The 23122-nt window shown below is 52.9% G+C and overlaps 1 protein-coding gene across 1 annotated transcript in view; it reads right to left on the bottom strand.

Moving 5' to 3' along the window:
* Window positions 1-32: 32 nt before the first annotated feature.
* Window positions 33-23122, bottom strand: part of ZNF592 (zinc finger protein 592) — a 37493-nt gene continuing 14403 nt past the window's right edge. Inside the window, exons 3-10 of the mRNA XM_059371524.1 lie at window positions 19942-22201; window positions 12796-12974; window positions 7136-7312; window positions 6724-6883; window positions 6321-6608; window positions 5990-6102; window positions 5290-5425; window positions 33-3919 (exon numbers count right to left, since the gene is read on the bottom strand). Coding sequence (XP_059227507.1) covers window positions 3428-3919; window positions 5290-5425; window positions 5990-6102; window positions 6321-6608; window positions 6724-6883; window positions 7136-7312; window positions 12796-12974; window positions 19942-22182 — 3786 coding nt within the window. The 5' untranslated portion in view covers window positions 22183-22201 and the 3' untranslated portion in view covers window positions 33-3427. The remainder of the gene's footprint in view (window positions 3920-5289; window positions 5426-5989; window positions 6103-6320; window positions 6609-6723; window positions 6884-7135; window positions 7313-12795; window positions 12975-19941; window positions 22202-23122) is intronic.

The following is a 23122-nucleotide window of genomic DNA, read 5'->3' on the forward strand; positions in this document are numbered from 1 at the left end:
TTGTATTAAAAATAGATAATATAAATATACATATTTATAAACTTGTAAATGCATAGAATTGCTCAGAAAGTGTACACAAGATCTGGATAGATAACAGTGATAAATTCTAGAGGGGGGCTGGGGAACTGAAGGCTGACCTCCGATCGGAAGGTTACTTTGTACTGTATATTCTTTTGTACTGTTTGGATGTCTTACCAAGTATGTGTATTAATTTTAAAAAAAAGCAATAAAAAAATTTTTATAACAAGGAAAAGTGCGGCCAGAGCTGAGTGTACAGTGGTGAACGGGGCAGGCAGAGGGCTCCTGCGCAACATGTCTCGAACTTGCTAAGCCACAACTGCTACAGTTTTTAAAACCAGACTGTTTACATAAGTTAAGGGAACAGTTCTTTCTACACCAATTATAGTAATTCGGCACAGTTGTACAGAGATAAAGCGGTTGGAAAATAAATACTAGTCATTCGTCAAGCCAAGCCCGTGAGTATTAGGCTGTAGTTTCTACACGGGTGGGGAGCTTATCTGTTTAACTCCATCAGCAGAAAGGTCACTCCTGAGAACGTGTACATAAGCACTTGTTACAGCAAAAGCATTTGCTGATGATGACAAGTGATAAGATAGCACACCCACTAAAAACATCTTCAGAAAAGGAGAGAGCAGAAGATATTGGGCCCTGAGGGAACCATGTTTTCTGGCATGGCCCCCCAAAACTGACGGTCTTCAACAGCAAAATCAACCCCCAAGGTAAATGAAAAGTCACGGGCACCCTACCCACCCACTTCAGAACGTCCAGTACAGATGTCTTGTGCGGGATTCTCCCTGGGGTGAAGAGGCGCAGACCGGCTCCAAGGAGAATCTGGCACTCGGGGGAAGGGTGGAGGGGGCACCCAGCCACAGGGGAGGTAGGAAAATAGGTGTCCTGATGGCTGCAAAGTGCTGACAGGCCGGGAGGCGGCCAAAGCAGCCGGGCCAGGGAGGCAGTGTGGGGTGGGGGGTGCTGTGGACTTTGGAACGAGACAGACCTGACATGGCACCAGCACGTACAGGCGGCCCAGCAGGTTCTCTGACCTCTCTGAGCCTCTGTTCTTCTCCGTGCGATAGAGGTGGGTTAACTGGGAGGCCCTTGTGATTACAAAAATCAGTGGGGATGGGGGCCACATCACTACTGCTGCAGCAGCGCGCGCACCAATCCACCTGCATGCCAGCGGCAGGGGGAGGTGCCCCTCACCCCTCATTCCTGCACCCTACATGCATCCCACATGTATAGTGCCTGCACGCTCACCGTCTCATGATGCCCGGGAAGCGAGCTGGATGGGAATTACCAGGACGATTCAGCAGTGAGGCGGGGCGGGGGTGCTGAAGGGAGAGGGTTTCGTAAGGGTCAGTTTAGGGCAGAATCCAGGCTGTGCCCCAGGTCTCCTGGTGAGTAGCCTGGCATTCTTGCGACCCCGCACCATCCCCAGGAAGGAGGGTGGATGGGGTCAGGCAAGGCAGAGGAGCCTGCAGCTCGCTACCCTGCCCCCACTACAGCTACCACTGCCTGGGGGCAGGAAGAGATCCACAATCCATCTCAAGCCCTTCTCAGAGCCTCCTCAGTAGTGTTCCCACAAACGGACCATGGGGTGTGGGGTGGGCACCTGCAGTGGAATTAGGAAAGGGACGACAGACAGCCAAGATGGGGTGAGCTCAGGCCTTGTAGGCGGCCTCACTACCTGCTTGGGAAAGAGGGACATGGTGGCCGTGCCAAGTGTAGCAATCCTTAAACAGCACAGCCTCTCCAACATGGAGGTGAGCACTAACCGTCCCAGGGTCATGAGCATTTCCACTAAAAATCTGGCTTTGGACAGAAAAAGAAAATGCACTTTTTTTTCTATTGTGAAAAGGTCAGACGTATTTATCTGACTTAACAATTTACGACTGACACTTAATGCCTTCCTTGAAAGAGCACCTCTAAGAACTCGGCTAGTCCCCACTTCTCTTTGCTGTCCTAGACCTGCTGGGCCCAGTCGCACCCCCAGCCACACAGCAGCAGCTTGGGTCAGGGGTCAGAGGACACCTCCACGTGGCCTGCCCCTGGGGCTTGGTTGGGCCCAAATTCTGACCAGCCTGCCCTGTCTAGTCCCAATGCTGCCGCCCGAGAGCTCCCCGTGGCAGTGGCAACACCAGGACCTCTTGAACACTGCGAGGTAACCCTAGAATTCCTCCCCTCTATCCCTCTCCCCACCGCCACCTTAGTAAAGGGGTCTCTCAGGAGAAAAATCCATTTGTAGGAAAGATGGGGGTACCCAGAACATTCCAATAGGCCCTGAGGCCAATGCTGCTAGTCCCGGGGAGGCCTCGCGGGGGCCCCTTAGCCAGTATTAAGACCCTCCCCTTGTGTCCTTAGAAAGTCTCTCGGGGACCACGTACCGAGCTTCTCTGGTTTTCTAACCTCAGTTCCAGAATCCAGACAGGACCGTCCTCGGACAGCAGGCACGCTGCTCTCCCTCAGAGATGGGACCGGGAGGGAGTCTAAGAGAGACTGAGGTGGAGCGGGGCAGGGCCAGGCTCACTTGAAGAGGAATACAAGAGCCTACCCGCGTGGTAAGAAGATTTTTTATTTGAAATATAGTCTGAGCAACATGAGTGTAGCCGAGAGGAGGAGGGGCTGGCCTGCCTGGGGCGGCAGCCTCTCTAATGGCACAGGAGCAAGAGTACAAATATTCCAACGTCTGTGTGCCCCCAACCCCGCAGGTCAGGAAGGGCAGAACCACGGCAGAGCCAGGACGCACAGCTCCCTCCAACAGGGTCTGCCCGCCTTGGCCACGCCACCTGCTCTCCCGAGTTCCAAACAGGCACGCTGCGGAACTTCCTCCCACCCACACAGACGGGAGGAGCCAGTGACAATTCATTCTCCAGGACGACTTTGGAGGGGAAAGAATCAGAGAAGGCAGGAAGGAAGGGCAACGATCGAGGGCCCTCACCGAGCCAGCCTGGGCGAGCTCTCCAAGGGGGGCGGCCAGCACCCGCATCCCCCTTCTCAGGCTCTGCAGGCAGGGAGGAGCGCTCCGACCAGAGCCCCGGCTGAAGGCAGCACGCAGGAGCCTCCCAGAAGAGCACAGTGCTGAGGGGTTTCAAGCCGAGTTGACAGCGTTGGGGCTGGGCCACATAAGCAGCCTGGGGTTGGAAGGACACAGACAAGGGTTGGGGTACCAAGAAGCAGCACAAAGCCATAAATAACAGAAGCAGATTCGGAGCTGGGAGGGTCCTGGGTGACTGCACATTTCCCGGGGCTGGAGACGCCCAGCCCCCCGCAGCTCGGGGCAGACGCGGCTCCAGGGCACAGCCGGCCACACTCACACTGGGGCAGAGCCTTCTCTCCCCCACTGTCCACATGGCAGACGGGGCACGCCGGGGCAGCACCCCGACCGCACGCACCGCAGAGCCTCCGGTCACACCTGAGGGGACGGAGCGGGGCTGTCCTGGTCCTGAGAGGCCTGTGCTGGACTCTGAGCATCTGGGGCACCGTCCTCCTCGGAAGCTGGGCCTCGCGATCTCGCCTCTGGGTCGCCCAGCAAAGGCTCTCCGGCACATTCTTCCAGTCCGTTCTCTCTGGTCTCCATGGATACCTCCTCCCCGGAGCCCTCCTCGGGCTCCGCCGCCTCCTCCTCCTCCTGGTCTCTCACCTTGTGGACGATGAAGAGGTGGCGGCTGAGGGAGCTGGCCGAGGTGTAGCACAGGCCGCAGAGGAGACACTGAGCCGTGGAGCTGTCCGCCTGGTGCTGAGGTATGTGGCTCTGGAACTCGAGCCCCGAGTCTGTGGCAAAGCTACATTTCGCACACTGGAACAGGGACTTGTGCCTTTTGGTGGAAGAGACGGCCGCGCCATTGCTGGTGCCCGGAGCGTCCCCGGCTCCGCTGCCTGGTCTTTTCAGATGGCTCACCTACAAGGGGACATGGCATGAGCGGTGTCGGGCAGAGCCCGTGCCCAGCGGGAGCCCCATACCCAAACGCTGCCGCCCATGGACTCCCAGGAGCCCCGCCCCAGCCAGGCTCGCCCCAGCCCCAAACCGTGGGTTTAGATTTGGTTTCTTTCAGGTTTTTGGGTTTGCTTTTGCTTTGTCTCATGTAACTTATGCGTGTGGCACCACATTCCAAGGATGTGGGACAGGCAGGAGAAGTCCCTCTTGGCCAGCTCTCCCTGGACCTGCCCACCAGAGAAGGCCACATGGCCTGGGTTCTGCGGCTCCCCGAGAGACCATCTGTGCACCCACAAAGGGAAAGCTGTTGCCTTTTACAAAATGAGACCATGCACACTTTGCTTCAGTGTACTTTTCCTACTTCAGGACACGGGCTGGCCGCTGTCTCCAGGAGGGCCCCTACCTAGCATTGGCGGGGCGAACGGTCCCCTCCCACAACATGGAGCTGTGCTCCTGCGTTGTTGCACGGCACACGGCCCTGTGGTGCGGGGTGCGGACCCCTTCAGGCCTGAGGCCAAGGGCGTCAGACAGAACAATCCCAGGGACAGAACCACTGGATCAAAGGGCATGTGCATTTGGAGGGTGGGGGTGCGCATGTCAACCGCAGGCAGACGCCCCCAAAACGTCAGCAGACATCCCACCTGCCACGTGTGAAAAGCCTTTGGCTGACCAACGCCCTTCTCCAAGCAGCCAGGAAGAAATGCCCTGCAACCTCAGGCAGCTCTCCGAGTTTCCCAGACATGCCCAATCCTCTGAGGAGCAGCCCTCCCTGCCCCGGCATGGGAAGAGCGAGCTGTGAGGAGGGGAAAGCATGTCGCTCCTCAGGTTCACCAGAAATGGGACAAGGGCACAGAACAGTGTTCGTGTCATACAGCCCTTGCTGTACAGTGCTCCAGGATCCCAGGAGTCTAGGTTTGACTCCTCCCATAATGTGTGTGTGTGTGTGTGTGTGTGTGTGCGCGAGAGAGAGACACACACATGTGCACATGCACACACACTAGGGAGCGCTGCCACCCTCAGCCCTGCACCCCTCACCCCCTCCACTCCTCCCGGCACTAGAGGGGCGGCAGCAGCTTGACACGGCACCTGTGGGTCCACTCCAGAGTCCACCAGGGACAGGAAAGCCACAGGTGCAAAAGGCTAATGGCTGATCCCAGGTCTGTGTCCCTGTCCTTCACCTGTGTGCGGTCACGCACAGGACTAGAGAATGAGCCGCGGGGAGGGAAGCTGCTGCTGCTGCAGGCTCCATGGCTGCTGTCACACATGGGCCCCTGCAGCCAACTTGACGCGCTCACGGGGCAAGTCACTCCCAGGGGCAGGGGCCCCCTGCTCACCTGAGGGGAATGTCCACCCGAAGGTCTGACTTTGGACGTCTGGCTCAAATCAGGGTTTCTGATACCATGCATAAGGCTGATGTGGCTCTCCAGGAGGGAGGGCCGAGGAAAGCTCGGGCTGTCCTCTGCGCAGTACCTGCGGGAGCATAGCCGGAAGACAGGGTCTAAGGTGACAGGCCCCAGGGAGCCTAGCGGGGCCACGCACACTGGCAGGGAGGTGAGGCGCACGCTGCTGCTTCTGGCTCCTGGGGAGAGAGCTGGCTGGGAGTCACCAGGTGGCCGACAACAGCAAGTCAGAATGCTCGTCCCGGCCCTGAGCTATGATCTCTCTCCACTCCCTGCCATCACTGCCCAGAGGTCCCAAGGCTGGGCCAGTGGTCAGCAAGGGGGAGGCCAGACGGGGCACAGGGTCCCATCACTGTCACTCCTCCTAAAGCTCAGGGCTGGTCATGCTGACTGGCAGTGTAGACTGGGGTGAGGGAGGTAGGAAGGGGAAGGCTCCGCGGCCACCAGCGGCTAGAAGCTGGTCCCCGACCAGCCCGGCCTCCCGACTGAGCCGCTGTATCTTTCCAGGAGAAACTTGCTTCTCTCCTGCTTCTGCCCCCCGCCTCCCTGATCTCACAGCAGAGAAGAGCCCCAGCAGTGCCGGCCACAGTCCTTTTGAACCTCAGACCTCCTGGCTCACACGTCCAGCACTCACCCACAAGTATAGACTTTCTTCACTGTGTCGTGGTTGTTGCGGATGTGTTTGCGCAGGCTGTTCGGGGTGTGGAAGGACTGCTCACACTGCCGACACGGGTACCGCTTCAACGCCTGCGGGAGACGACAGGACGCAAAGCATCAGAACTCTAGGACCGCTCCGGGGGTCTTTGTACGCGGGCGGTACAGGCAGAAAGCCCTCGGCTCTGTGGGACCCACCCTGCCCAAAGCCCCGGGCACCCTAAGGGGTCCACCACATAAGGGGGCTCTGACCCCACAGGACAGAAGTCCAGGACTCTGGCATTGCCCGGGGACCACGCGCCGACACTTACCCGACCGTGGCTCTTCTTCATGTGGGACACATAATTCTCCCGATCAGGAACCCACTCCTGGCACTCCTGGCACGTCCAGCCAGTGTTCCTCAGCCGGGGCCTGGCCTCGGCCCTGCGATGGGCCTCAGGCCTGCCCCAGCGGCTCGAAGGCAGGGAGCTGCCCCGAGCAGCCACGGTCGTGGCTGGGGGCTCGGTGGGAACTCGAGAGCCGGGGCGGCTTGAGGACGTGTCCGATGAAGACTGGAGGCTTGACAGCTCGTCCACGTTTCGGGGAACACCGTGGGTGCTCTGGGGATGGGGAGAGCGATTACTGACTGGGTAAGGGGAAAGAGGCACAGAGTCAGACCCCCGGGGCCTGAGGCGCATGCCCTCCTCCCCAGCCTCCTTCCCCGGGGCACCCCACCTTGACGTGCTGCATCAACTCTGGCTTCTGCAGGAACAGAAGTGGGCACTCAGGGCACTTGAAGACGCCCACCTGCGTCTTGCTGGCGTTCTGGTAAAAATGCTGCTGAATGTGCCTCTTCTTGTTGAAGATCATTTCACAGGAGCACTTATAAATGAGCCTGGAGAGACAAGGCCCAGGGAGTGAGGGGCCGGGCTCTGGCCACGGAACCTTCGCCCCATCTCCATTCTCTGTACCAGGCTCAGGTTTGGGAAAGCACTGCTCTGAGCCGACGTGGCTACTCCCCTGCCTGGGGATGCATGCAGTGAACCCCGGGCAGCCCCAGCTCCCTGGTCCATCCTAACACCTTCCCCAGAGTGCCCCGGCCACTCAGCTCCACCCCACAGGCCTGCCGGCCCCGCATCACACTCACTGGGAGGGTCTGTGAGGCTGGGTGGGGTGCTGGGCGGCGCTGTGGTCCGCGGTGCTGCTGGCAGTCTTGAAGGCCATGGGGCAGAACGCACACTTATGGAAAACCTGGCAGTGTCGCTCCTGGATGTGGCTTTTCAGCAAGGCCAAGGTCAGGTGGACGACCCCACAGTGCACGCACCTGGACAGGGTGGTGGGGGTGTGGGAGGTGCATGAGATCCAGAAGTTGTGCTGGGGGAGGAGGACGGAGGGCAGGAGCAGAGCCATCTCGGCGGGGGGGGGGGGGGGGGGGGGGCCCCCCCGCCATCCTTCACACATGCACGCTGAGAGCCTGTCTGCAGCCACCACACCCACGGCTATGCTGGCGGGAATAGAGAGGGAGGGGAATGGTCCCAAGAGGATATAAACCAAATCCTTTGAAGCACAACACCACCGCAGGGGTGCAGGAGGCCACAGGAGCCTGGGCCTTCCCACTGGCTGCTACCAAGTGAGCGGGGACGGCCACTTCACGCAGTGTGACTGGGAGATGCCAGGCAGGCCTGAGCCACAAGCACAGGAAAACACGCAGCCTCAAAACCCAGGACGGAATCCTCTGGGGCAGAACAGTCCAGGGGAACCTGTGCTGACCGCAGGAATGTTCCACACTGTACTGGCCATGTGGCTACAGAGATTTAAATTAATACAATAAAACACAGCGGCCGGTCACGCTGGCCACACGTCAAACTCAACAGTCAGGCACAGCCGGTACAGCTCCAGACCATGGGGCTCCGAAGGCCTAGGCTGTGTTTTCCAAACACCGTTTAGCAAATACACTGTTTGGATCATGCATGAACTATATCAAAGCACTTGTTTCTGAAACCGAGGCCGGACTCTTCTGCCAACTTCACAACCTCTCTCTCTAACTGGCCTTCCCCTTCCGCAGTCCCACAAGCCTCTGACCAACATGCCATTCTCCATCCACTCCAGGCCCTAGACCCTCTCGCCCGCTCCTTCTTTCCTCCTGCCCACACACAGAGAGCCCCATCTCCCCCACATGAGGAAACCGCCTCCCCGAGCCCAGCCACTCCCCTCGAGGTAACTGGGAGCCCCCCGCTTGTTGCAGTATTGCCTGACCCCATAACCCCAACATCCCAGTAAGACTGAGAAGAGAGGCTGTTGCATTACTGAAGAAAAGGACATGCCTTCACTTACACATACCCTCTGACTCCCAAATACAGCCCTTCCATTCACTCCCCAAGCCTGAGCTCCAACATCACAGGCTGGAGCACAGGTGATACTGTGCACCAACATCACCACAGAATCCCGCCTGGTCCTTTTCGTTTTTCCTCCTTTTCTGTGTATCTGGGGGGTGGGGGGACACAGGGAACCCCCTTTGCAAATTTAATTAGCTATGAGGAGCACCTGCAGAAAGCTGTGTGCGATGACCTCTGATGTGCGCTCATCACTAAACTTGTACGTGCTTTAGAGTTTCCACACGAGCTACTTAATTATATTTTCTTTTCTCTCCCCTAAACAAAATAGTGACCAACTTCTAGCACACAAAAGTACTTCTACACCACAAGTATCGTGGGGAGAAAAGAAAATCCACATATTTCCAAATTCATCCGAAGTGGCCAAGTAGACCTGATCCGTGTAAGGAAGCTTAAGTGGCCTTCCTTGTACAAGTTGACCAGACATCAGCAGGGGCAGTATAAACACGTGCTTCAAAAATGCGGCTAAAGGGGCGCCTGGGTGGCTCAGTGGGTTAAGCCGCTGCCTTCGGCTCAGGTCATGATCTCAGGGTCCTGGGATCAAGTCCCGCATCGGGCTCTCTGCTCAGCAGGGAGCCTGCTTCCTTCTCTCTCTCTCTCTGCCTGCCTCTCAGTGTACTTGTAATTTCTCTCTGTCAAATAAATAAATAAAATCTTAAAAAAAAAAATGCGGCTAAAAACCCCTTCTATGTACTGAGGAGACACTCTGCAAAGAAGCCCCATGGAAAGTAAGAACTCTGGGAGTGAAAGAACCCACACCGTGTCAGTGAAAGACCAAGTCAAGTACGGTTTACAAATTGATGAAGAAGTGGGAAGAGAAATCTGACCCCAAGACAGAACTCTTTACACCAATTTTTTAAAGAGAAGATACACAATTACAGAATTATATACCATGAAATATGTAAAGTTTTAGAAAAGACAAAGAGGAGTAAAATACTTGATTGTCCTAATAATCACAAATAATTTTTAAAAATGACAGATCATTAAGAATAGTTCAAACTTGCTCCTTTACGACATCACTGGCCACTCCCCAAATTTTCACCAAAGAGCAGAAAAATTTACACAATTCTAAACTGTATATATAACATATATATACATTTTACATGAAGTACCTACACATAAAACACATAAAATGTACTTTGATAATGTCTTCGAGAAAAGCAAAAATAACACAAAACTAAGTAAGATTGTAAGACTCTGTAGTAGAACTCAATAATAAATGGAGCACAGGAACACTGAAAATTCACCGAAATGTAACACCCACAGAACAGGAGGAGATATTTGCACGTCCCGTATCTGACAAGGGACTTACATCCAGAATGGACAAAGAACTCTTACAACTCAATAGTAAGTTAATAAATAACCCAATTAAAAACCAGGCAAATAGACATTTCTCCAAAGAAAATACCGAACAGAAAAGATACTCAGCGCAGGGAGCCACTGAGAAAATGTAAATCAAAACCCTAACCAGACACCACTTCACAGCCACAGGGATGGCCGTCATCAGCAGTCAGATGCACAATGCCAGCAAGGAGGCAGAGAAATCACAAATCTCATCTGCTGGCTGGTAGGGAGACAGAAACGGTACAACCACTTCTGAAAATAGTCTGGCAGTTCCTCAAAAAGTTAAACAGAGTTACCAGGTAGTCCCGCGCTCTTCAACTCCCAAGTGTCGGCCCAAAAGAACGGAAAATTTGCATCCACACCACAACTGACACATCAGTGTTCATCAGGGCACTATCATAACGGCAGAAAGGTGGAACCCCAAGTTTTTATCAGCTGGTAAAGGGATGCGTGAACTGTGGTATCTAAAGCCGGGGAGCATCACTCCGCCGTAACAAAGGAGCGACCTCTTGACATAACAGGGGTGAATCTTGGCTAAAACTACAGATCCTATGATTCCTTTTCTGTGAAATGTCCAAAAGAAACAAATATATGAAGCAGAAAATAAAGTAGTGATAGCTGAGGGAGGGAGAAATGGAAGGGTTATAAAACGGAGTTTCTTCTGGAATGAAGAGAATGTTCTAAAATTGGTTGTGATAGGGACGCCTGGGTGGCTCAGTTGGTTAAGCAGCTGCCTTCGGCTCAGGTCATGATCCCAGCGTCCTGGGATCGAGTCCCACATAGGGCTCCTTGCTCGGCAGGGAGCCTGCTTCTCCCTCTGCCTCTGCCTGCCATTCTGTCTGCCTGTGCTCGCTCTCTCTCCCCCTCTCTCTCTCTGATAAATAAATAAAATCTTTAAAAAAATAAATAAAAAATAAAAATAAATAAAAATAAAATTGGTTGTGATAATGAACAACTCTGTAAATACACTGAAAACTATGTACACTTTACATGGGTGAATGTGTGCTATGTGTCTAAATAAAAGTGATACAAAAAATACATGCTAATAGCGAAGCTCTTAAGCACGACCGAGACTATACCTTGTGCATACGCCTCCTGAGTTCAACCACGGGCCTCTGAAGGCTGGAATGCCAACAGCTCCAGTAAGCCGCCCCCGCAGCTGAATCACGTTACTCTTTTGTCGGACATTCCGTACAAAAAGGCCTGACAGGGGCATCTGGGTGGCTCAATCGGTTAGGTGTCCAACAGGGTACTGGGATCGAGCCCCGAATCCAGCTCCCCACTTAGGGGTAATCTGCTTCTCCCTCTCCCTCTGCCCCTCCCCTGCTCCCTCTGTCTCTCTCTCAAATAAATAATCGTTAAAAAAAAGAAAAAAGAAAAAAAGCCTTGAAAAACTGAATCGCTTTTGAGACACTGTTTCTTTTTACTCTCTTGCAGATGAAAGTAAAATAAAATACTGAATTAAAAGACCAAAGACCAGGGACGCCTGGGTGGCTCAGTTGGTTAAGCAGCTGCCTTTGGGATCATGACACTGGGTCATAATCCCAGCATCCTGGGATCGAGTCCACATCGGGCTCCTTGCTCAGCGGAGAGTCTGCTTCTCTCTCCACCTCTGTCTGCCTGCGCTTGCTCGCGCTCTCTCTCTGACAAATTAAAAAAAAAAAAGACCAAAGACCAGGGCGCCTGGGTGACTCAGTCTGTTAAGCCTCTGCCTTCAGTTCAGGTCATGATCCCAGGGTCCTGGGATTGAGCCCTGCATCAGGCTCCCTGCTCAGACTGCTTCTCCCTCTCCTGTCTCCCCTGTTCATGATCTATCTCTCTCGTGACCTATCTATGTATCTGCATCATTGGAAACTTCTTGGATTCAAAATCCAAAGATAAAAATTTAAGTACTGCTTGCATTTTTAGTGGATTGGACTTGATCTTGAAACCAGCAGCACATGCTTAAGTCACAGTTGGAAAGGTACTTTCAAATGTTATGTAATACTGTAAAAACACACGTTCAGGTGTTTGGTTTAAAAAATGTGACCTGGCGGGGGGCACCCAGCTGGCTCGGTGAGTGAAGCCTGTGACTCCTGATCTCAGGGTTGTAGGTTTGAGCTCCACGTTGGGGCCAGAAATGACTTAAATAAAAAAAAACAACAAAAAACACTGAGCTAGGATGCTACCAAGCCACACCCCTCTGCAGCACAGCAGCCAGGGCTCTGAGTAACCCATCTCTGGTGTGTTCTCCATTTCCCATAACATGCAAAAGAAGCTAGTCTACATTTGGAAGTACTTACATGGGGACAGAAGCCAGGGAGTCCCCACAGCACCTCCCCATGCCTCCACCCCGTCTGCGAGCCAAAATTAATTTTCAGGTAACTGAAAGTGGTAACGTCAAAACATCAGAAGATGTAGAAACTCCAGAATGTAGTAAGTCAGTAAAGGGAGCCTCACCAAGTGGTTGTAAAAGTCAGAGATCAATGTGTTTGGGAGAGCGTTTCTCTCCCCGTTTTGATCTTTTTCCTGAAAATGACTTCTTGCCTACATTTACTTGACAGGTGGAGTATACTCAGTTTAAAATAGTTTTCTTGGTTTTACTATGAGGCTGATCATTTTTCCATTTTCAGGTTGTGCACTTTTTTTTCACAAACGGACAAAAATTCTTCAACGTAAAGATACTGAAGGCTTCTGTACCTTGCAGTTCCAGTTGCTAATGGAAACTGAGAACATCCGAAAGTACTGCAATTAGTCAATGTATGATTGTAATGGGACTTCAAATTTAATATGCCAAACACAGTAACTCTGTAAGTAAATTAACTTTATACACTTTTAAAAACCAAACTAATCCCCAAAACCATCCCTTCAAAGGTACTTTTTCATGTTTAACTCTTTTTAACTCCTATTCTTACTACCTATCCCCCTTGTTCTCTAAAAATAAAAACACCTAAATACCAACTTACATTCCTGTCTTACTAGGCTGGGGGCCCAGCACTCTAAAGACCAAAGTTCATCCTGAAATGAGCTCAGACCCAGGAAAGGACCGGCCGCTGGGCCAGCCCAGGACAGCACGCCAGGCAGCACCCACCTGTAGCCCACCTTGCGGGCATAGTGCAAGCAATTCTCCTTCACGTGGGTCTGGAAGTAGGCAGAGCGGCAGAGGGCCCCACACTCCGGGCAGCAGTAGGGGGACTTGTGGGCGTGGATCCGCTGGTGGGCGCAGAAGCTGCACTGGTTGGGCAGCAGCATCTGGCACACCTGGCAAGTCTAGGAAGAAACACCAGGAAAGCAAGTCACTCAGGAGCCACGGGGGCTGCGGACTCACAGCTCGCCAACCATGGCGGTCTGGCTTTCCTCGCACGGGGTCCCACCACCATGTTTTCTTCCACCCCTCCCAGGAAATGTGGCACCCCCAGGCCTCGTTCCAAGTGTTGATACACCCAAGCAAGCTTTGCCTCTCACCTTATTCATCAGAGACAGAACTGACGTTATGTTTCCAGACATCAGTCCTGCTTCTAGGACGGGGAGTGTTCCTTCCCTCAGGCTGAGCAGACCAGCTTTTCCTTTCCAGAGGCCAAAAGCACGTCTTCAAGTGTCAGAGCCCACTACACTGCCAGACCCACTAGGCCCTCTGCTCTCGCTCAGCAGAGGCAGTGCTGGACACCTCTAGTCCCGTGGCTCGGGGACGTCCAGAGCAGACCTGATTGGCCCTCAGAAGCCCCCAGGGCAGGAGGGCTGAGTGGTCTTGCCAGTGTCCGTGCCCTCAGCCCTGTTGGGGGTGTCCTGAACCACTGCCCTGAGCGGGCTGACCACACATGCCCGCAGGAAAGGGTGGAGTAGGCAACAGCTCCTTCACTCCCAGACTCGGGAGAAAAGCAAGGGGGAGAAGTCGGGCAGCCCACACTGCTCTGGTGGGCACAGCAAGACAGCCCGGGGGAAGCAGCAGACCTCGAGGGCGCCTGCGTCAGCGGAGGCCCTTCTGGGTCAAAAGGGGACCACTGTGCTCGCTCTTCACTGTGGGAGCCACTGACCTGGGCCCAGGGGAGGTGCTTAGAGGGACAAGTCATTAAGGAGGACGGGAAGAGCAAAATCCAGAACATGGGCCTCTACAGGACACACAGCCCAGTTTTTTCAACAAATAGATTTCAAGGGGAAAACAGAAAAAGGAAACTTAGAGATTAAAGGAAGTTTAAGAGAAAGGTCCACATTGCAGTGTACAGCTCTTATTTAGACCCTGATTCAAGCAAGCCAACTGCAGAGAGAGACGAGACGCTCAGAGCTATCTGAGCACTAACCTGACAATGACTTCAGGACATTTGACACTTGGTATTAAGGTCTGATAATAATAAGAGATTATCATTATTATTAGCTTCGAGATGTCATGATATTATATCCACGTTCTTTGTGAGGAAAACCTCATACTTTAAAGATAATACAGAACTATTACAGACCCAGTGATGCAGGGATTTGTTTAGAAATAATCCATGAGCGGGAAGGGATGGGTGAGAAAATACATAAAATGAGACGGGCCAGGAGCTGGCGACTATTAAAAGACGGCTTGTTCTACCTTTCTGGCCACTTTTATGTACGTTTGGGACATTCCATAATAAAAAGCCTTTGTGTCTTTTTGTTGTTTTTGTTTTTAATTCCAACACCTGTCACCAGGTCCAAGGTTTTGTTCTTAAGATTTATTTATTTGAGAGGGAGGTAGGGGGAGAAATAAGGGGGGAGAGGCAGAGGGAGAGGGAGAGAGGAAGCAGACTGCACACTGCTTCTGTGGATTCAATCCCACGACCCTGAGATCACGACTGGAGCCGAAACCAAGAGTCAAGAGGTTACATTACATAAAATTGGGATGCCTGGGTGGCACAGTCGGTTAAGTGCCCAACTCTTGATTTCAGCCCAACCCTGATTGCAGGGTTGTGAGATCAAGCCCCCCAAAGGGCTCAGAGCTCAGCATGAAGTGTGTTTAAGATTCTCTCTTTCCCTTGCTCTCAGTCCCTCCCCCCAGCACACAGACAGGCATGCACATGCGTACACACTCTCACTCTCTTTCTCCCTCAAATAAATCTTAAAATAAATATAAATAAATAAATATATATTTACATATATAAGATTTATATATATATTTACATATATATATATGTAATTAAAGGAGAAAAACAAAAAAATTCCCTAAAAATTGAAAAACAGAAACTAAATAAGCCAACAGCATATCGAGCTGGTGACATAACCATATAGAAAAAACACTTGTTCCCAGTGACCTTTAAAATGCAGTATTTTGACTGATATATCCTTAATGTGATCTATTCTAAGACCAGAAAGAACTGCAAATACACCCTCAACTTTATGTAGTTGCCTTAGATGTTAAAAAAAATTGATATTAATACTTCAAAATTTGGGCATATATATGTATGTGTGGTAGGAAAATCTTAAGAACCAAGATTTTCAGTATAAAATCAGTTACATAAAAACTCCATAATTTTACATTTGAATACCAGTGAATACTCGTGATTTTTCTTCCCTGTTTTTTTTAAAGTAGGCTCTATGCCTCATATGGGATTCAAACTCACAACCCCAAGACCAAGAGTCATGTGCTCCACCCACTTTCTTCTTTTTAAGAACCTTATATTTCCGAGGCACCTGGATGGCTCAGTTAGGGAAGCGTCTGTCTGCCTTCAGCTCAGCTCGGGATCTCAGGGTCCTGGGATCGAGCCATGTGTCATCTCCCTGCTCAGCAAGGGAGCCCACTTTTCTCCCCTCACCTACCCCCCAGCCCGCCTGTGCTCTCTCCTGCTCACTCATCCTCTCTCTCGAGTAAAATATATATATATATATATATTTAAAGATTTTATCTATCCACTTGAAAGTAAAATTTTTCTTTTTTTTTTTTTAAATACATATACTTCCTGAGGTGCCGGGCTGCCTCAGTTGGAAGAACATGCAACTCTTGATATCATGGTCATGAGTTTTTAATGAGTTTGAGCCCCACACTGACTGTAGAAATTACATAAATAAATAAAACTTTTCCAATAAATAAATAAATACAATAAAAACATACACTTCTCAGCTCTGGCCACCGCAAAGGCCTAGCAGCAGATATGCCCAAGCATCCCTGGTACCCAGAATGTGACATCAAATACTATTCCTCACCACAAGACACCTGGCTCTTTGGAAGGATGGCTGATGCCACGTTTAGCACAGGAAATGCACCCAGGACACCTTGTTGGGACTGAAAAGTAAGGAAGCTTCTCAGGCTTCATGGGTTCACATGTTCCCAGGATGTAGGAGCCAGCATGAGGGGACTCCACGACCGAAGAGGAAACAGCCTGACCACGGAAAAGCACCTAACCCAAACATACCACACACGTGAAACCCAGTGAGTTCATTAAAAGAACAACAGAGGAGGCTACCTCGCCCATTGGGGTGCCTATTGCCGAAGGCAAGCAAACCAACAGACAGACAAAACAGAAAACCACAGGTGTCGGCGAGGATGTGGAGAAATTGGAACCCTCGCACTCTGTTGGCAGGAATGTGAAATGGTGCAGCCACTGTGTGCGGGGGAAGAGGGTGGTTCCTCAAAAATTAAAAATAGTTACGATATGATCTAGCCATTGCACTTCTGAGTACGTACCTGGAACAACTGAAAGCAGGACACTTGGACACTGTGTTCAAAGCAGCATTACTCAAGCAATCCCCAAGATGCGGAAGCAAGCCTAGCATCTATCCACGGGTGAGTGGATATACAAAATGGGATATAAACACACAATGGACTATTATTCAGCCTTGAAAAGGAAGGAAGTCCAGTCACAAGCCACAGTAGAGGTGAGCCTTGAGGACATTATGCTAAATGCAATTAGCCAGCCACAGAAAAACAAGTACTGTGTGATTCCACTGTGTGAGGCACGTGGAGTCAAATTCATAGAAACAGAAAGCAGGAGGGTGGTTGCCAGGGGCAGGAGGGAGGGGGAGTGGGGAGCTCTTTAATGGGTATAGAGTTTCAGTTTTGCAAGATGAAAACAGTTCTGGAAATTGCTCAACAGTGTGAATGTACTTAATGCTACTGAACTGTATACACTTTTAAAAATGATGAAAATGGTAAACTTTATGCTATGTGCATTTTACCACAATTTTTTTTAAAATAATAAAGGACAGACTCTTAATACACTATTGGAGACTGTCAGGACATCAACTCACTACTGAAAAAACTGGTAACTAAGGAAAATAAATTAAGTATATATCCCATTTCCCAACATAAACTATACTTCAAAGTAACCAAATAGTCCTCATCAAAGACGGAAAGATATTTTACACAGAACTCCAGCTAATAACTGAGAAAGAAATACTAAAATTATAAAACTCCTTTCTTCAACTCATAAAATTACTGACTCCAGGAGCAATTATTAATGAATACTAAAATAATTAGGTAAAAGATAAGGAACTCTACAATGAAGGAATCAGAACATCCCCATCTAAACTCACTGATCTTGTTTAGTATCATTAAAACTGAGACAATCTGGGGTACGGCGGGGGGGCTCAGTCAGTTAAGCAGCTGCCTTCAGCTTGGGTCATGATCCCAGGGTCCTGGGATCGAGCCCCAAGCTGCAGGGGGCGAAGGGGGGGAAGCGGGGCAGGGGGCTCCCTGCTCAGCAAGGAGCCTGCCTCCCCCTCTGCCTGCCACTCCCCCTGCCTGTATGCTCTTTTTTGCTCTCTCTCTGTTAAATAAATCTAAAAAACAAAAAACAAAAAACAAAATAAGACAATCAAGGACTCTATGCCTCCCTGAAGTCATGAAATATGAAGAAAGTGATATTCCCTCCACAAAACTGCCTATTTCTAGTCTTTATTGCCAATTTCTGGTCAACAGATAAAATACCGGGTACTGAAGAACAAATTAATTGCATAAGGAAGCATCAGTCAAACCCATAATCGTCCTGGAAAATTCTCAGGACGCATGGACCAGTTTCTTTGACAAATCAGTGCTATGTACAACAAAACAGGGGTCTGGTGTGATGGAGTGGGAAGTGGTACTGTTCTAGACTGAGAAATTCAAGGGACAAAACAAAGACAAAAACAAATGCTAACATGTGGTCCATGTTTGAATCCTAATTCAAAACAAGCCCAACTATAAAAAGATCATTTTTTACATAAAAGGAAAACTTGTATATGGACTTGTATTAGATAACATTAAGGAACTGCTCATTTTGTTGGATGTGACAATGACATCATAGTTAAATAAAAGCTTAAGGCCAAGAAGAAACTGTCTGTGCTGACAACATCCAAATACAGTGCCTGGGAATGCAGGAAGGGCTGCCCTCCAGCCCCTGCAGGGGAGGGTAGCCAGTGCAGGGGGGAAGCCAGAAGGCCTGCGTGTGCTCCCCCACAGTCCCAGCACCTACTAGAGCGAAGCCCAGCCCCACTGCATCCATCTACCCGCTTCTCCGCACATGGCCGGAAACCCGGGAACTGTCTCGGGAAATTCAAGTCCACCAGCCAGCAAGGTCAGGTTTGACCCCAGACCTCAAATGGTGCCCTTTCCCTGAGACCACATTTATTAGCAGGGGACTTTGTGGGGAATGGTGCTGGGCTGAGGGAAGCCTGCCGGCCTTCCTGGGTCCCCTCTCCCTTTCTTGTCTGCGGGTCCAGCTCCCGCTAGAGGAGAAGATGCACGATGGGAGGGGTCTCAGCCGGGGCCTACAACCCAACCTCCAAGGGCTCGGATTTTAGAAGGCAGGTGAGAAATGGTGGAAAAGCACCAAGCATCAGACCTCTGCTGGCAACGGTTCTGATCACATAACCTAGAAGAAGCAGTCCGCTATGCAGGGACAGCTAGGCGGGGACAGCTACGCGGGGACAGCAAGAAGACTGAAGCCGAAGAACGAAGGGCCGGGGTCGCCAACTCCATGACTCATCAGAAGCACAGGGCAAACTGAGGAGAGGGCAAAGGTGGGGACAGGGAGCCCAGCTACCCCACAGAAGGACCACAGACCACCAATTCCACCTCATGTCTCCACCCCCACACACCCCAGGCTCCACAGCTCTGCTCCTGAGGCGCACGCTGCACTTTCCCACACCTCCATACTTTGTACCTGGACACCCTCCCCTCCCCCAACTTTTCCTGCACGTCTAACTCAAATGTCCCAGCCACAAGGCACCTGCCCTCTGCCCCGAGTCACAGTGAGGTAGTCCCTCTAAGGCCCTCTGGGCAACCACGTCTACAAGCCTTTTAGCCCCAAACTTCATTGGCCTCACCCTGCAGCAGGTGGGCAGTGAGCCCTGTCCCTGCCCCACTACGTGGGCCCCGGAGGAGCAGTGCGACTCCCCGAGGCACCCCTGGGTCTGACAAGGGAGACTCCCTCCGGCCCAAGCACACTGGGAACACTTGTGCAAGGCTCCTCTGCTGCAGACAGGTACACAGGCCCCTGCTGAACTAAAGTAAAGAGCGGCTTTGCTTTCCTCCAAGGCCTCCGCAGCCCTGGCTTAGGGAGGTGCAGGGAGGGGCGGCCTTGGCTGGGTCCTGGAGAGTCACCTGGAGGAGGAAGCAGAGAGCCTTCTGCAGGCGTGTCTGGAGGCCTACTTTCATGGGACCGGGCCAGTACAGCCAGCCACGACACCAAGGGTGCCAAAGGATATTTTCGGCACAGACTGTCTTCAGAAAAACAAAAACCAATCTCGTCAGCTGAGCCAAGAATTGGAACAAGCAGATGAGCGCAGCTGCCTTCCTAGAGCGGTGCGAATGCGGACGGAAGAGGGCCCCAAAGCCTGGGCCTCAGCCCTGCCTCGGCCCTCCAGCAGTCTCCCCACGCAGAAGAGCTCCGTACGCACCCCGTTCTGAGAGCAGAGACTGAGGAGCAGGGCGGTGATGCCCTACCTCTGTCCACCACGGTCACCGGGCGTGTGCAAAGCCCGAGCTGACACCTCCCAGAGACCAGCCCCAGCTGGACAGGGGCCCCCCGCCCACCTAGGAGCCTGGGAGCTGAGCCCGACGTGGGGCATGGCCACAGACCCAGCTGGTGAATGTTCAGTCTCCCCGGAGTTGGGGACAGGACCCTCTCCCCAGTAAATACCAAGGACTCTGCGTTACAGAGGGTCACTAACCATCAAGCCGGCGTCTTCTTCTAAGACTCCTAAGATGCCACCAGTGCCCCCGCCTCAGGGAGCTTTTCTCCATGCCCAATCATGGAGCTCGCGAAAACCAGGGGGCTGAGAGCCATCGCAGGGAGGGTCTGCTTACCAGCCCCTCGCTCTCCTCCGTCGTCCTCTGGAAATGGGCGGCCATAGCCATGTAGTCGCGTATCTGCCTGTGACATTCGAGACACTTGACTCCGTGCCGGATGAGCCTCACGGGGTCCGGGTAGAGCGGCAAAGCTGGGAGGGTCGGGCTGGCAGCGCCCGGGGGGAGGCCAGGTTTGGGGGAGGCCGGCGGCGCCGGGGCGGCGGGGGCCGGGGTGCTGGCAGGGGCGGCCGCAAACATCTGGTCCGCGGAGATGGGCTTGACGAGCAGCTGTGAGCACTGCATGACCAGCCCCTTGCTCTTGTGGTCGCGGGCGTGCCGCAGCAGGCTGCACTTGTTGAAGAAGAGCAGCGTCTGTGAGCACAGCGTGCACAGCACCTCAATGTGGACACTCCGCCGGCCGTAGTGCTGGCTCAGGCTCTTCTCTAAGGCAAACGCGTCCCCGCACTCCAGGCAGCAGTAGCCACTGGCCGGCACGTGGATCCTGCTGTCCGCGGGGGGGCTGAGATTTGGCGCGTACAGGGGCACGGGGTTGGAGCTGTGGAGGACCTTGTTGAAGACCTCCACCACCAGCGGGGCAGCCTTCTTCACCTGGTGGACCAGGGGCACCGACATCTGGGGGAGCTGTGGCTGACTCCGCCGCTGTGCCGAGGACTTGGCCGTCACGGACGCGGCCACACTGTGGGGGACGAGGTTCAGGTTGGCCAGGTGCACGGCCTTGGGCAGGAGGCTGGCAGGGGCCGGGGCGGAGGCCTGCAGCACCGCACTCTGCTGCTGCTTCTTGCCGGACTGCGAGCCGGGGGCAGCCCCCTTGGGGACCCGGGACCCCAAGCTACCGCAGGGAGATGCAGACTCGCTGGCCTTCGCTGTGCTCTCATCCCCTTTCTTGTCACCCTGGGGGCTCCCGGAATGCGTGCCCCCCTCAGGAGAGTGTGCCACTGCCGGCAAGGCAGCGACCTCGTCCTCTGGTACCTCGCTCGGGGCCTCGGCGACGGCACTCCCTAGAGGCGACCCAACAGGGGACTTACTAGGATCGTCGGGGTCCGGCAGGATCCTCGTGACGGTCCGTTTGATTTCCCCCGATGACGTCTTAATGGTTTTGATTCGGACTTTGGGAATTGCTGGTGGGGAGCTGGCGGCCACTGAAGGGGAGCCTTTGCTGCTGCTGTCACTGCAGATGCTCCGAGGGCTGTCTGATGGCTTGATACTCTTTCTAGTGGCCTCCAGAGGGCTCCGGGGGCTCTTTGGTGACTTGGGCATTTTGGGGCTACCTTTGCAGCCCTCTTTAGTGGGCCCTGAGGGATCCTTGGCGTGGCCAGGCTGATCCTCCTTGGTGACACTGGCCACCCTTTTGGCCTGCAGGGCCACCAAGGCTGCAACACAAGAGGAGAGCTTGGAGTGAGCTGGCTTCAGACGCTGCCTTGGGGGGACTGACGAGCAGGTGCCAAGTTCCAGGGCAAGCCCCTTGGGCTCTCCAATACTGTTGCTGGGGTGGCTGTTGAATTCCAAAGCTTCCCCAAAGAACCGACTGGCGTCCAGCTCCTTGGGAGGCTCCCCCGCCTTCTGTCCTCGCTCACGCTCCTGTTGACTCCCCAAGGGCAGAGGCTCCGGCTTGGGCTCCTTCTTACAGAAGTGATCAAACATATGGAGCTCTGGGACTGGAAACTTAGCCAGAGCCTCCAGGACTGGGCCCCCCACAGGCCCACACCCAGGAGGGGGTGGAAAATAACCGTCAGAGTGCTTGGGCTTCATTCCAAACCCATTATCTTTGATGGCATCCTCGGGTTCTGGGCTGGAGATTGGACTGAACTGGTTAAAGGTTGGTAACGGCTCTGACTTGGAAGGTTCTAGCTTGCTGGGGAAACTCCTGGCACTGTCTCCGTTCATGAACGTGGAATCAAACTTCCCACAGTTGTGGCCCAGGTTGTGGGCATCTGGAGGCAGGTCCGAGCCCCGGAATCCATTGTGGAGGAGGCTGGGAGCAATGTGGTCCTTCTCCGCTTCAAACGGCTCCTGGCGGCTGGTGTTCTTGACAATGACGCTCACGGCCGGCACGTCGGAGGATGATCCTGAGTGAGTCAAGGACACACTCTCATCCATGCACATGCCTGGAGGTTTGAGGGGACTTTCATTCTCCTCACTGGGGGTCTGGATGGCCTCCTTGGCATCAAGGCTGGTGGGGTCTGGGATGTCAAAGGCAGCCAGAAGGTCATCAAAATCTGGAGTTTTCATATCCCCCATGGCTGGATGCTGGCAAGGGCTACAACAGAAACAGAACAGAATCAGCGATCCCCAGGATCCCACTGGACTCCGTCCAGCATCGTGTCCATCATACCAACACACACGCACACGGCCAGGATGCACACGCATGACCCGACTCTGGGAAGTCACACACCTGACTTTTACTCCAACAGGTTTCCAGAATGCTGGGGGCTCTGGGGGTGGGGTGGAGAGTCTTATAGAGCAGGGACAGGCCTGCCTGGCCAGGCCTAAACATCAGCACCTGGAAGCTCCCAGCCGGCCGCACGGCCAGAGAGCGAGCACACTCCATCGCCCTGCCTCAGTGCCTCAGGGACTAGCCACACTCCCCGACCACGTGCACTAGCAAAGCCCAAGCCCTGAGACCTTAAAAAACAACAAGCACAGCTCAGCACCTCTTTTCTTTTTTTTTTTTTTTTTTTTTTTTTTTTATTTTTTTTAAAGATTTTATTTATTTATTTGTAAGAGAGAGAGAGTGAGAGCGAGCACAGGCAGAGTGGAAGGCAGAGTCAGAGGGAGAAGCAGGCTCCCTGCGGAGCAAGGAGCCCGATGTGGGACTTGATCCCAGGACGCTGGGATCATGACCTGAGCCGAAGGCAGCTGCTTAACCAACTGAGCCACCCAGGCGTCCCCAGCACCTCTTTTCTTTGGAAAACTTCTGATTCATAGATGAGATGTGGCTATGGCTTCTGCTAAATTAACTCCTAATATTTTATCATTAACTTTGTAATTTTGGGGATACCTGGGTGGCTCAGTTGGTTGGACGACTGCCTTCGGCTCAGGTCATGATCCTGGAGTCCCGGGATCGAGTCCCGCATCAGACTCCCAGCTCCATGGGGAGTCTGCTTCTCTCTCTGACCTTCTCCTCATTCATGCTCTCTCTCACTGTCTCTCTCTCAAGTAAATAAATAAAATCTTTAAA

Source organism: Mustela nigripes, chromosome 13, assembly GCF_022355385.1.
Source record: "Mustela nigripes isolate SB6536 chromosome 13, MUSNIG.SB6536, whole genome shotgun sequence".
In the NCBI taxonomy this organism is placed as follows: domain Eukaryota; kingdom Metazoa; phylum Chordata; class Mammalia; order Carnivora; family Mustelidae; genus Mustela; species Mustela nigripes.